The 13,878-nt window shown below is 47.7% G+C and overlaps 7 protein-coding genes across 7 annotated transcripts; 5 read left to right on the top strand and 2 right to left on the bottom strand.

Moving 5' to 3' along the window:
- Window positions 1–456: 456 nt before the first annotated feature.
- On the top strand, window positions 457–837 carry TRUGW13939_11328 (uncharacterized protein; the record flags this gene model as incomplete). Its single annotated transcript, XM_035494436.1, has 2 exons — window positions 457–490; window positions 584–837. 2 exons carry the CDS (start codon window positions 457–459, stop codon window positions 835–837), a joined length of 288 nt encoding a protein of 95 aa, XP_035350329.1.
- A 296-nt stretch (window positions 838–1,133) lies between these two features.
- Window positions 1,134–2,554, bottom strand: TRUGW13939_11327 (uncharacterized protein; the record flags this gene model as incomplete). The annotated part of the gene is made up of 2 exons (XM_035494435.1): window positions 1,134–2,207; window positions 2,264–2,554. 2 exons carry the CDS (start codon window positions 2,552–2,554, stop codon window positions 1,134–1,136), a joined length of 1,365 nt encoding a protein of 454 aa, XP_035350328.1.
- A 364-nt stretch (window positions 2,555–2,918) lies between these two features.
- TRUGW13939_11326 (uncharacterized protein) lies at window positions 2,919–5,372 on the top strand (the record flags this gene model as incomplete). The annotated part of the gene is made up of 1 exon (XM_035494434.1): window positions 2,919–5,372. The coding sequence occupies one exon, from the start codon at window positions 2,919–2,921 to the stop codon at window positions 5,370–5,372; it is 2,454 nt and encodes an 817-aa protein (XP_035350327.1).
- A 434-nt stretch (window positions 5,373–5,806) lies between these two features.
- On the bottom strand, window positions 5,807–6,463 carry TRUGW13939_11325 (uncharacterized protein; the record flags this gene model as incomplete). Its single annotated transcript, XM_035494433.1, has 3 exons — window positions 5,807–6,123; window positions 6,208–6,267; window positions 6,328–6,463. The coding sequence occupies 3 exons, from the start codon at window positions 6,461–6,463 to the stop codon at window positions 5,807–5,809; spliced, it is 513 nt and encodes a 170-aa protein (XP_035350326.1).
- Window positions 6,464–6,733: 270 nt separating this feature from the next.
- On the top strand, window positions 6,734–7,295 carry TRUGW13939_11324 (uncharacterized protein; the record flags this gene model as incomplete). Its single annotated transcript, XM_035494432.1, has 3 exons — window positions 6,734–6,757; window positions 6,817–6,848; window positions 6,959–7,295. 3 exons carry the CDS (start codon window positions 6,734–6,736, stop codon window positions 7,293–7,295), a joined length of 393 nt encoding a protein of 130 aa, XP_035350325.1.
- A 776-nt stretch (window positions 7,296–8,071) lies between these two features.
- TRUGW13939_11323 (uncharacterized protein) lies at window positions 8,072–9,680 on the top strand (the record flags this gene model as incomplete). Its single annotated transcript, XM_035494431.1, has 4 exons — window positions 8,072–8,228; window positions 8,283–8,764; window positions 8,821–9,261; window positions 9,303–9,680. 4 exons carry the CDS (start codon window positions 8,072–8,074, stop codon window positions 9,678–9,680), a joined length of 1,458 nt encoding a protein of 485 aa, XP_035350324.1.
- Window positions 9,681–10,611: 931 nt separating this feature from the next.
- Window positions 10,612–11,271, top strand: TRUGW13939_11322 (uncharacterized protein; the record flags this gene model as incomplete). The annotated part of the gene is made up of 3 exons (XM_035494430.1): window positions 10,612–10,918; window positions 10,998–11,175; window positions 11,226–11,271. The coding sequence occupies 3 exons, from the start codon at window positions 10,612–10,614 to the stop codon at window positions 11,269–11,271; spliced, it is 531 nt and encodes a 176-aa protein (XP_035350323.1).
- Between the last annotated feature and the right edge of the window lie 2,607 nt (window positions 11,272–13,878).

Here is a 13,878-nt window from a genome sequence, read left to right as displayed (position 1 = left end):
CAAACGTAACAACCGTTCGCCAGGAGAGAGTATTCACAGAATCAAGAGTCAACCGCGAAGAAATATTCTTTATCGAGGAGGAGCTTTCCCTTCGCGCTTGCCCTTTCTTTGTCCATGGGCACATTTGCCCGGCAGAATTCGTGCGCTAGGCGGTGAGGTCTTTTGCAGCGTCACAATTGGACAATCACGGTTCCGCCAACCGCCATGCGGTGATTTGCTATTAGCAGCCGGCGCGGACCTCGAACCTTCCCGACTTCAAATCAATCAGCACCGTTCGATGTCAGACTGATTCACGACCACACACTCGACTGGGACTGCCCAATTCTATTCTATGAGCATTGAATTTCGGCTGTAGATTACTACTGCAAATTTAATTTCTCCGGAGAGTTGTCTCGACCCGCGAGGCTCCCCCTATCGCATCCCACCATCAATCTTCCTCTTCACACACCACCCATCATGGTTCACAAGGTCCTTTTCTGGGGCGGCTTCGGTATGTGACTATCTGCTTGTTTACATATAGATACTGCGTTACTGTATTGTCTAGTTCAATGGCTAACATAGGCGCCGCGCCCTCCCGCTATAGGCATTGCCGTCCGTCTCTGGCAACTAGGAATCCAAATGCGCCCTTTCCTCGGCAAAGAATCCCTCTGGGCATACCCCCTGTTTGCTGGCGTTGGTGGAAGCTTCGGATACTGGATTCAAGGCGTCGAGTCCCGACAATTGAAGATGCTTGCTGAGCGACGAGAAGCTATTCTCGAGAAGCGACGGAGACGGGATGGACAGGATGGCCTGGTGAACACTGGCGAGCAAGCCGGCATTTTGGCCGCCACGTCATAAAGTGGACAATTTAAAGAGAAATTGTGATGGGGAGATTTGTTGTGGTGTTGGGGGGAAGGAGAGCATGTCAAATTGCTCATTATCAAATGTGATAAAAAAGGGCCTATGAAAGAGGGCTAGGTTATTGAGTGATATCAATGATCACCAAGTTTGATATTTGGACTGTAACTATTACATTGTTAAAAGATTTACTTTTTTTTTGTTCAACAGCGTTTGGAATTAAAGTCCGCAATACTATGTACACTCGTTCTATCTATGAACGATCGAACTAGTAGATCGTCATCCTTCATATATACTTAGTCCGTGTTTACAGCAATCTGCAAAGTCACCTCCCACTTCTGCCCTCCCGAGCCATAACCACCTCCTAGCCGATTCTTTATAAGACTTGTAATCCTTTCTCGAAGCTTTGCCAAGTTTTCTTCTGTACCGGTAGCCCTCAACCTCAGATTCGCCATACATAGCCCGTAATGGACCTGCCAAAACCTAGCCTCGTCAATAGCAGTGACGGCAGGGTCTGCCTGAATATCCCGCATTACGTGATTCACACCACGACCAGAAAAGGACATCAGTAGCATTGATCCTAGAGTTTTCACAATGCGCGAACCAAGAACGCACATAGATATAGCCATGGTTAAAGAAAGCAGCATATCCAGCTTCTTGTACAGCGAAATGGAAAGCAAGGGCAGAAGGAGAAGAATGACGGAACATGAAAGAGTCAGGAAATGTGAGGGATTGCTAAGGACAGAAGGCAGGGACTCGATGTACGCAAATCGCATCGATTTGCCTATGCGAGCATGGTTTTTGAGACCAATGGCAGAAACCAATGTCGAACCAATAGCGAGCACAGATGTAACGTCGACAGAACCGGTCGTTGCGCGATCATGTTCATGCGAGTGGTGTGGCTGGTGACCAGAAGATCCCTCGAGGCAATGTTGCAAAATGTGAGATATAAGGTCAAGTCCCATGAATAAAAGTAGGACAGAAGAGGCAAAGCCAGCGAGAACTTCTGCACGCTCCAACCCAAACGGATGGCGGATACTCGACCGCTTCCACACCTCAAAGTTACCAAGAACATCGACGATCACGCACAAGAGCGCTCCAAGAGAGTCGAAAAGAATAAGGTGGGACAAGGCTGTCATGGCAAGAGATCCATGAGCAGACCATAACGTGTATCCCGCGATCAACATGTGGCAGACACTCCACCAGAACCTTGTCTTCTGGTCCTTTGACATGCTGCCTCGGTATTCTTTCAAGGTAGGTATTGGCAGCGAGGCTGGTAGAGCCAAGGGAGCTCGTGGCGGCGGTTCCAAGAAAATTTGGTGCGATATACTACTGTGTTTATACTTGTGACCACGTCGCTGGCCAATGTTCTGTGGTGATTGTTAGCAGGATGATTCCTCCTCAGCACCAAGTTGCAAGAACCTACCGATTTTATGACGGGGCTCTTCGCAAGCACCGTAGGCTGGAAGTTGAAGGGATTGGGATCGCCCGTCTTCACATTCGCACCGCCATCGCTCGAAGCCGACGGAAACGTGGGGCTCATTGGACTGGATGGATTCATGGTGCTTTCTCGATTGTCTTCAATTGCTGATATCGGAGCCATAGGCGACAGCGCATTTGGATTGAACAGCGGCTCCGCTGGTTGATCGCTCTGATACTCGTCGGGGGGTGGCGTGGGAGTTCGGGGAGGAGCAGGTATCGGGAGACTCGAGGCCATCAGGTGCGTTCTGCGCAAATTCCATTAGCGATGAGCCAGAATTAAATTAATAACGGCCACTCCACAACATACAAACTCTATCCAAGTGGCCGAACCACTGAAGCAGTGCAGTGATTGAGTCTGAGAGGAGCAGTGCGGGCAGATGTGCAGACGATCGATCTCCAGGAGAGAAAGCGGAGCTGGGCTCGGCCCATGACTCGCGCGGGCTCTTGGCCCTCTCGCCGCTCCGCATTCATCCTGTTTCAGTGACGACAACGATGCCAACACCAGCAACGGCCACTCTACAGCCATGAGCCCGGGGCCTGTCCAAACTTCTGCCTTTTCTTGGACAATTTTGCCGCGATGGTCGGTGCAGTTGGCGTGAATGGATAACCGCGGGCCCTTTCTGTTCCTTCTCCTCACCTTCTACCTACTCCTCAGTTCCCTCTTTCGCGCACCGCTAGTCGACCACAATGGAGAACGAGAAAAACAGCTCGCTGAAGAAGAAGACGCTCTCAAGCTGCTCAATGAATCTAGATACGGCGACTTCAGCCCTTCGACCGATGCATGGCTTCCAATTCCAGGGCTGAGACAAAATGACACCTACTCATGGGATTTGCTACCAACGGCACAGGAGAGAGCGAGGCGGAACCTGCATTTTGCCCTCGAGAGTGGAGGAATCAAGAGCCCTCCTGAACTAGACATCGTCGACCAAGCGCCGTCGGTCAAATTATCGTCGTTTTCACTCCCGGTCTATCACAATGTGACCGGAAAGCTCCGTGGAGACTGGGTTCGACACTCCCTGCCTCACGAGTCTCGTCTGAACGTTAGCGCTTTGGTGGAGGAAAACTTTTACATGACAAATGAATTTGGTCTTAATGTAACTGGCGACTCGGGATCGGTTTATGTCAATTTCCAGGAGGGTAATGAGGACGAGGCCGGGGCGATAACAACGCCGCCCCCGGTGCGTGAGATCCGCGCGGAGGTCGCGATTGAGAGCGACAGTGCACTGGGCAATACCTGGTATATGGCGACGTATGGCCTGCACTTCCCAGAACAGGGTTCGATTATTATGACAACGACGAGCGAGAAATTCGGCGGGCTGCTGTCTTTACCGCATTTAGCTTTGTCGCAAGACACGTTCAACCTTTCGCATCAGGTCATCGTAAAATCACTGGCAGGTGCAATCGTCGAAAAACAAAACAACGAGCCCACATTTTTCCCTTGGTCATCGCTACCACGCGGGGCTCAGGCGATGGCATTCCCGACTCCAAAATGCGAGTACATCATCTATATACAACAACGCCCAGTACGAATTGGCGACAGTCTTGCAGAACCCGCCGTGCTGGAGCAGATCGAGAGAGAATTAAGATTTCCAACAGGAGCCCCCATCCCGTCCCCTCCGATGATGGAGATGTCGGTGGTCATATTCTCCCCGGACTGTGGGATTCTTCTGGAAACAAAGGGCGCGCCTGATTATGCGCCCACGGACAGTTTATATTTATTCGGTGCTAAACACGAGGAATACAGCAAGTATGCATCTCGGACCGTCTATGCGATGGGGTTCATAATTGTTGGACAATTATACTTGCTATTGAGACAAATCAAAGAAGCTTCCACTCCTTCTACGAGGAGTCGTGTCAGCTTCTTCTCGATTGCAATGATGGCCCTGGGCGATTCCATGGTTATGAGTCTGACTTTGCTATCACTGTTTGCCGATACATCCTTTATTGAAATCTCGGCCGCTTCTTTTCTTGTATTCCTTTCCGTTGGCTACATCGGAATGAGGTTTATGATGGAGGTCTGGGCTGTGCAAGTCCCTGAGAGACGGGAACAAGAACGCCAGGCTACACCAAACCCGACGAATCCACGTATGGATACTTTGCCTGCCCCAGTTACTGCAACAAGAGCTATTAACTCTGGAGCAACCCCCATTATCCTGCCTTCAGACCAAGACGAGTTAAGCGAAGCACCCGCAGAGCCTGTCCGAACGCCTGCTGCCGGCGCTGGCCGGAATCCAACACCATCACGCGCAGAAGTCGGAGCAGATGTTGGGACCATGTACGCGCGGTTCTACTTTGTGCTTTGCTGTCTGTCGGTAGTTTCTCTCTGGTCATTTGTCTTTCCCAATAAGGTGGCCGCTGTATATGCTCGGTTGGTCAGCTTCTTATATTTGTCCTTCTGGGTCCCTCAGATTTACCGTAATATCATGCGCAACTGTCGGAAAGCTCTCAGGTGGGAGTTTGTGATTGGCCAAAGCATTCTTCGTTTGATTCCCTTTACATATTTCCTAACTGCGCCAGGAAATGTTCTATTCATACGCCCTGACACAACCACTGCGCTGGCCATGATTGCCTGGGTCTGGCTTCAAACATGGATTCTTGGGAGTCAGGATATCCTTGGACCCCGGTTTTTCGTCCCCAATGGCTGGGCGCCGCCGGCATATGACTACCACCCTATCATTCGCGACACCTCTGCCACTGGCACTGGCGAAGATGTTGAATCAGGAACAACTCTACCTATTGGTTCCCTCCGGGCCGAAGAACGCGATGCCAGTAGTAGCGCCACTCAGCAGCAAGACAAAGACCGACTACGGCCGAAAGACAAGAAGAAGAAGATCTTTGACTGCGCAATTTGCATGCAGGATATCGAAGTCACTGTCATCAGTTCTCCTTCAGTTGCAGGTAGCAGTGTGACGGACGGCGCGAGCAGCATTCTTGGTAGGCGGGCGTACATGGTGACTCCATGCCGACATATCTTCCATAGTACGTGTCTTGAAAGTTGGATGAAGCTGAGGCTCCAGTGTCCGATTTGCCGCGAGTCGATACCGCCGGTATAGATCTTTTTGACGTAACAGTTGTTGTTTTTTTTTTCCTCACCAAGTTTGGTCAACCATGAATATTTCGTTTTTTTAAAAACATATTGATATTTCTGTTGTAGTATACATATGTATAGCGATGTTATGAATAGTAGCGAACATGAATAGATCGATGGAATAGTATAAAATTTGGAATTTTCCCAAAATACTTCGCAGGCTGACTGTAGAAATACCATTACAAGACATAATCCAAAATATGTTTCTATAGCAGTGACACACAGCCTTGAATCATGATAAACGGAGCCCGATGTTGAAATCTCGGCCGCACAGCTCAACGCCAGTGATTTCGATTTCCGACGAGGAAAAAGAATAAACAATTCGACACATACACACAAAAAAACTAATACCATAAAAAACAAGATTATATCGGAGAACAAAATAACTATACAAGGCGCTTAGGATTCGCCCGTAGTCTCCAAATAAGCCTGCTTGTCCAACAAAGCGTCTAGTTCACTGGGGTCGTTGACCTCGATCTTGGCAATCCAGCCCTCAGCCTCGGGGCTGGCGTTGATTGTCTTGGGATTGTCACTCAGCACCTCGTTTCCTTGGATGATCTTTCCGGAGACCGGGGTCAAGACGTCGGAGGCAGACTTGACCGACTCGACGGCGCCGACGGGCTCGCCAGCGCTGACTTCAAGCTCGAGTTCGGGCAATTCCACGTAGACGACGTCGCCGAGGGACTTGGCCGCATATTCGGTGATTCCAATGGTTGCTGAAAAGAGAAAAAAAACCAGGGTTAGTAAAGATTCTGCAGACAAGGAAAGGAGTCTATGACGTTGATGTCATAGATACTTACCGGTACCATCGTCGGCGAGTTCAATCCATTCGTGGGATTCCGTGTACTTTTTGATTTCCCCTACGACTCAGTATTAGTCTCTGAACCAAAGATATCGAGGTTCGCTTCTGGTGGACGCACATTGTGAGGTTCGCGAAAAGGACCTGATGCTTCCCCGCGGGAAAGCGGGAACAGCGCGGCGAGAAGCAGCGGCCAGTGGCAGGCGCTGGGAGAGCATTCGAGATGCCAATGGGCGAGTGACTGCGGCGAGAGACATGGTGAAGAGTGTAGATTTTCCTTCCGGGCAAGTAATGCAACAAAAAAGAAAGGTTGATGGAGCGGGGGAGTTGAGAGGAGACGGTCGGCCGGAGGAAAGATAAAAAAGCTGCGGAGAGCTTCATGTGCAGCAGCTTGTCGGGCTCCGCAATGCCAAGACCGGCCGCCCGAGATAAGCAGCCCGCGGAGGTTCTTGCGCCAGAAAGAATTTAGTCCTTGTCGCAACAATATACAATCTCAAGACACACAACACAATCCCGCGTTGGCCGACATGTTATACGAGCTCATTGCCATTGTACGTGCTTTTGTTCTTTCCATCGGTGTGATGGAAATACTAATCTTGGAATTATCCAGGTGCGACCCGGCAGCCTCAAGGAGGTTAAGGAGTACGTTGGATCCCATCCAGACCATCCAGACCACCCAGATTCATTCCACCCACCATCTGCCTCTTCAAATTGGCTGCTTCTCGACTAATCGCATCACCATTTCTAATTAGGATTGCAAGAAATGCCGGTGCTCAAGTGCTCCGCTCCGGCGGCGTAGTCCGCGGCTACACAAACTGGGGAACCTTCACGCTGCCCAAACCCACGACAAAACATCAAGCCCGTTATTCTGAAGGCTGGCACTTCATCATGCGCTTTGATTCATCTGGCCCCGTCCAGTCTGCCGTTCGCCGAACACTCTCCCTCGACCCGCGAATGATCCGGTTTTCCGTTGTCAAGCTCGGTAATAAATTGGAGGAGATCAACCATGTGCCCGGCAAAGTTGAGTGGAACTTGGAAAAGTCCAGTTTGGCGGACTCTATCGGAGGCCAAGACTCTGGAAGCTCTTAGAAAATGAAACGACGCTCGTGAGGACTAGATTTGTGGCCGATGCATTGGAATCTGAAGGACATGGGTTATTCTTTGCTACCCTGTGAAGATTTATCGCTGAGTAGGAAGCGAGATTACAACATCTATGGGCAATTTTCTGGGAGTCACTGGTTTTTCGATGCTCTCTTGTGTCTTGTCTTACATACGGTGTAAGACAGTACATACTCGATGTATTTTTAGGACAGCATGTATTACGGCGCATACAAACTGGGATTGTGTTTAAGTCTACAGATCGATATGTCAGGTACTCAAGTACCGATGCTATTGATTGCTTCTTAGGATAAGTCCATGTAGGTATCATGGCCACCGAAAACATCTTTCACGTAGACGTAACATGTGTCGGTGTTACGAGACACATATTAGTCTCTACTAAACTCATAAATGCAATGTCATCTCTCACTCTCCCTCCCTCCCTCTCTTTTGTAAGCTTCTGTCATCTACCAGTCATTTGTCAGGGTTATGTTCCGGTGCGAAATCAAGATTACCAGTCTGGATTTCTAACTCTTTATTGTATTTAATTAATTGTTGTGAATGGTACAAAAAAAGATTGTCTGTCCATATTTGCTTACTCCATGGGAATTCAGTGCTAACTTTTAAGTCAGCAGTGACTAGAAGCAAGATTTGACGCGCCCGTCCGTACAGGGGTTAATACATAACACCTCCCGACGCGACTTTTCTTAGATCCTGACAACCACATCCTCTTTCAACCAGGATATCTTCCTATTATCAGGAAGTTGATGCCTCTCAAACGTCAAAATATCACGGCTAAGCCCAAGCGTGGCGCCCAGCATGTCCATTTGCCTAAGCCTGATCGGAAAACTGCTGTAACTGCTGGACAGAAAAGGAAAGCTCCATTGCCAACGGAAACAGCAGTGAGCCGCAAGCGCCAGAAAGGTGACAACTCCATGCGCCTTGGATGGTGGGTTGACTTGCTAATAAGCTCCCCAGAATCTTCTCTGAATAGCGTCCCGAATCAGCGATTAGACGTTTATGTGTTTGGGACCAATTGCTACGGCGAGCTTGGTCTAGGAGACGCGACAAAAAAATCCGAGATACCGCGCCCAGTTCTCAACCCAAAACTGCCATCGGAGACCGTCGGTGTTGTTCAAATTGCTGTGGATGGAGTGCACTCTGTGGCATTAACACACGACAATCAAATCCTTACTTGGGGGGTTAACGATGAGAGTACATTGGGCCGTGATACGAAAGAGAACACCAAGAAAACACCGATAGATGCTACAAGTGACCCTGGCGGAGATGAGGACTCAGATGATGATGAAGTTGAGCTTAACCTCAAAGAAGCCACTCCAATTCCCGTAGATCCTTCGCATTTTCCAGATGGGACGATCTTCACCCAGCTAGTTGCAACAGACAGCGCAACATTTGCCTTGACTAGAGATGGCCTGGTGTACGGCTGGGGTACGTTCAGGGTAAGAATATCCTGGTGCTAAATTGACTTGATTCAAACTAACGAATTGCTTGACAGGGCAATAATGGCCGCATTGGCTTCTCTCCTGAAACAGATATACAATCCACTCCTATGTTGATCTCTGGCGTGCCTCGCGCCACAAAACTTGCAGCTGGAGCGCAACATGTTCTGGCGCTTACATTAGATGGGACTGTTTTCGCCTGGGGCTCTGAGAAGCAAGGCCAGCTCGGCAGGCGTTTTCATCTCGGTAGGCGTGCAGCTGGCCCCTCGCATGACCTCCCATGGCTTATTCCAGGGCAATGTGCCCTTCGTGATATTGTCGATGTCGGTGCTGGGCTGTATCATTCATTTGCCATCCGGAAAAATGGAAAGGTATACGCTTGGGGATCAAACAACTTTGGGCAAACTGGAATTTCCAAAAGCGCTGGTCAGAGTGATGCTACGGTCCTTTATCCTACTGAAGTTCCAAGTCTTGGGAAAGAGGCAAAAATCACCACAGTATTTGGTGGAAAGATCACAGTCTGGCGTTGACCAACCAGGGTCAATGCTTGACCTGGGGACGCATCGATAACAAGGCTCTAGGCCTTGTCGCTACTGAGATCCCACCGTCTGAAATAATATACGATACTTATGGGAAACCACGAATTTTGAAGACCCCAACTCCCTTAGGCATTCAAGATATCGCTTTTATCACAGCGGGCACAGATCATTCTTTTGCTATTACCAAGGACGGAAAGGCATACAGTTGGGGATTCAATACTCAACATCAAGCGGGACACACGACTGATGACGAAATTGAGGAACCGACTCTTCTCGGTAACAAGCATGTGACTGGGAAACGTCTGGTTTCAGCTACCGCCGGCGGACAGTTTAGCATTGTGGCGGGCCTGAGCCAGCCACAAGTCAATAACAACTAAACTCCCTTGGTCCAACGTGTCCCAGTCTCGGGTATCTAAAAACAGTCACCGATTCCCAATCTGAGACCGCTTTTTGCTTTAGGTAAGACCGTGGATTTCCATAACATATCAAGGCATAATGAACTCCAGCTACATTGTGGTCGTACCCAGTGTAGAAAACAACAAGCATTCTCCTCAAACTTAACTCGGAGTACAAATGGCACCTATTCCTTCACTTCAGTGATACGGGTACGATCAAAATATACGAGATGTTTGTTCTAAAAATCTCGACGGTCTACATATCAAAGATCAAATCCCACTTCAAATAGCAAACAGTAAAAGTTCGGTTTGGTAGGCATCTAACATCAGCCTCAGCTTTGTTCGGCGTAGCCTAAACTAGGACATCCTGGTGGCAACGGATTGCTGGAGGCAGGTTTTCAACACCAAAAAAGAAAGCACTCTTTTCTTTGAAGAAACGAGATAATCAATACAGTTGGGACGGTACCATATCTGGTAATAAAACCAAACAAAGATTTTTTTTTGACACATGTTTTTCTTTGTATATGTGGAACATGACACCAATCCTTCCAATTTATTAATCAATAGCAACGGCGAACTTTCTTTCAGGAGTTTTGTGTTATTATTAGCTGTAAATTTATAACAATGCACTTTGAATAAAAGCCACCTCCTTTGACCACTAAAAAGTTGGCAAATCTACTCAAAGCTTATTGTTTTCGAAGCAAATCCCAAAACCAAGGGGCCCACACCTGCTTCATGCCGGCATTATATTATTTGTTTCTTCACAAACTACCCTCCAACATTTTTTTCTGACTGCTTAATCCTGAAACCTCTTATCGCAGTTTTCTATTAATCCATCGTATAACGGCGGTGTATACGAACTGTTTGCCACAAAACAGAACCAGTCGTATACTTGAGGAAAACGAACAATAAGATGGATATCAACACACAACACTCGAAGCCTTTTCAAACAACGGCATATGAGAATATGCCATCACGGTCTCTCACATCTGCCACCGAATATAATCTCATAGTTACATTCACCTCGACTCCGCACGAGAGAACCCAGCAGCCAAACACAGTCGACAACAACAATAATCCCATGTCCACGGGCGTTGTCCAGTCGTCAAATGCAAATCCAAGTCCATCTCCGACTCTCATTCCGAGTGCATATACTTACGATGCCACATCCTCTAAGATGAGTGGAGGCGCCAAGAACGGGTTGGTTGTTGGTTTGACTGGTAAGATTCAGTGACATCCTTTGTTTTTTTTTTCCCAGCAGACTACTGTCACTATACTAACAAAATGTGTCGTGTATAGTGGGACTCGTACTGTTAGGGCTGCTGTTACTGGCGTTTCTAATACTACGACGGAAATACGGCCCGGGAATGTGGAAGTTACTCTATACTCGTGTTTTTACGAGATCTCGACCTGGAGAAGAACAGGGAAATCAGGAGCCAGATCCTGCTTCCAGAGGACACGAGACGCACCAGAACTGGTATATGAGGGAAACTTCGGATAAACACGACGAAAACAACAATACAACAGTTCTGGGAAATCTATGGGGGTCCCTGAAGAGGCTATTTACTTCTGACACACACGATAAAAACGTGGACCAGAACGCCATACCTCTGGAGAACCAAGCCCAACAAAACCCGAGAGCGAGAGAACCACGTGTATCATGGAGCACAGGAAGCATTTCATTCAATACCCCACCACACACCACACCCCGTAGTTCTCCGGCTATAATCCCAGAAAACCGCGAGTCCTCGTACAGGGTAACAATTCCGTCATACTACATTCAGTATAGCAACCAATTCATCTCACCCCCACAAACTCCGGAACCATCATCGACGTCGTACAAGACAGATACAACGTCAACGCGAGACAGTGATCAATCCAGAATCAGAAACATCGGAAGTTGGGCTCATTATCAAAAGCAACGCCAGCAACAGCAGCAGCAGCAGCAGCGAAAAAGCAAACCGCCACGAATCGAATCCATAAACGAACAGAACGCTAGTAAATTTTCCCATTCAAGCCCATCAGGAAACAGAAAAACTATGCAGCGGGAAAAACCAAGACACAGACAATCATCTGTATCAACGCTATCAGTTTTTAGACAGCATCCCGGGGAAGAAGTAGATATGGGACTGTCGAGTCCGAAAAAGAGAAGGATTCGGAGCTCAGTTCTAAACAGGTTGATGCTAAATTAGCAGGGCTTACTATCTATTTTCTATTAAAAGGCATTAGAGCAGGTCCTCAAGTGCTAATACCTACGTTGGATATTGTGTACGATAGCTACATATATCTATTTCTATCTTTATTTATACCACTTGGTTTCATCAATTGATATATCAATTAATCGCCTAATTATTATTTGGAGACTAGTAGTAATAATATCCTTTGGCAGCTGCACGAAAGGACGAAAAGTAGCTTAGGCAATCAAAATATAGTATATGCAGGTGCCAACAGTATCTTCCAAATGTTAACTAACGATCTAGTAAAAAGTATTGACTTGGTACACACGACAATAAGGAGTATTGTTAACACTGAATTAAACCTTAAGTATTTTTTCGTACCGTAAAGCATTCAATAGTAGTAAGAAAAGGAAAGCATCGACTGATGTTGTCATGGAAAGAACCCACGTGATTGAACGGTACCCTAACGGATCGACTCGATGAAAGTAGCAGTCAATACTTCTCCTTTATACGGTTGCTACTATTAACATGTACTGATATATTTGCATGCTAATATCCAGGGAAATAACTAGAAGACAGGATAATTACGAGTAACGGATCTGCCCACAGCCCAGGTATGGTTGCACTCACCAGTCGATATGACCGGTATCCTTCGTGAACGAAAGCGATAGTTTATAGCATTATCCCTGCTGGCCCAGTGTTAGGTGAGCAGGAAGCAAATAATTAATCAATTATACTTTAGATCTAGGGTGGCTGCATGGGTCAAGCGGAAGAAATTAAGGGGGCCACTAAGTTGGTGGGTGCATACCGGAACAAACACACCGCATCCGGGGCGTTATCAATCGGACTAAATCAATCGTAGGATGCGAAGGATTATATATATATATAGATTGGGATTACTACTTCCTACAATTTCGAAGACAACTAAATAGAGGAGCGCAATGCTCGAGATGTCCCATAGCGGGTTATCTCCGTGATATCCGTCCGTACTAATGATGCAGAAACGGCATAAGCGAAGATAGCAGCATTCCCTGGCATATTTAGATCTTAGCACGGACCTGGTCGCCAACCAACGTCCACGTTTACAGCCACAACATAGCTAAATACTGCAGGTGTCTCGATACACCCATACAGCGCGGGAATGGCGGCGCAGATATAAATCTGCCGGGCACTATAATGCCAGTGTGGTAGCCCACAAGTAGCCCTGCCCCTCCCTTGCCATTGATTCCATGAAGCCATATTGGTTGGATATCGAAATGTTATGGCCGGCAGGTGACCCGATTGGCAACGTCACCAGTACGGGAATACGCATGTCAAGTAATATTAAGACGTATGTCCGGCATGAAATTGGATTTGAGAGGAAAATAATAATAGTAATATAATAAAATAAACCCTGTCTGGGACTTGACCGCCATATGATATCAGCGTCTATGACACAGAGATCGGCGGGCGGGAAAAAAAAAAGGCCTCCGGTTTCTGGAACGGCCCGTTTTAGGCCCACAAAAGCGACACGGTTCAAGGTTGTAATTCATATCGTATAGAGTCTCTAGAGTCCGCTCAAGAGATTGTATCCGTAGGACCGACCGAAGTTCGTAAAAGGTTGATCCCAGATGAAGCGGCGAGCGCTTCACTAGGCTTCATAGCGGATATACGCAGCGGAACGAAGAATCAGCAAGGCCAAAACAACGTGTGTATTTACCTACGTAGGTGGATGGCACCTGGTCAGAAGTACATACATACTGGAAGAGGTATTCGCCGGGGAAACTTTTTCCACATCAACGGCGCCGGGGGCGAACAGATGAGGCGTTCTGGAAGAGCTTTTTAGAAGCTGAAGAAAGGTGGAGAGTGGAGAGTGTGCGCGGGAGCGGGTGGAGCCCCGAGCCCGTTTCCATGGACCAATTCGACATTATTGTTATTAGTATCATCATCATTACATACTACTATTACTATGACTATGCTATGACTTGTCATCCTTGTTGGTATGTCTTGCTTTGTCGCAGTAC

This window comes from Talaromyces rugulosus, chromosome VI, assembly GCF_013368755.1.
Source record: "Talaromyces rugulosus chromosome VI, complete sequence".
Classification (NCBI taxonomy): Eukaryota; Fungi; Ascomycota; class Eurotiomycetes; order Eurotiales; family Trichocomaceae; genus Talaromyces; species Talaromyces rugulosus.
Note: the sequence above shows the minus strand (reverse complement) of the source record. Positions and strands in the feature narration are given on the sequence as shown.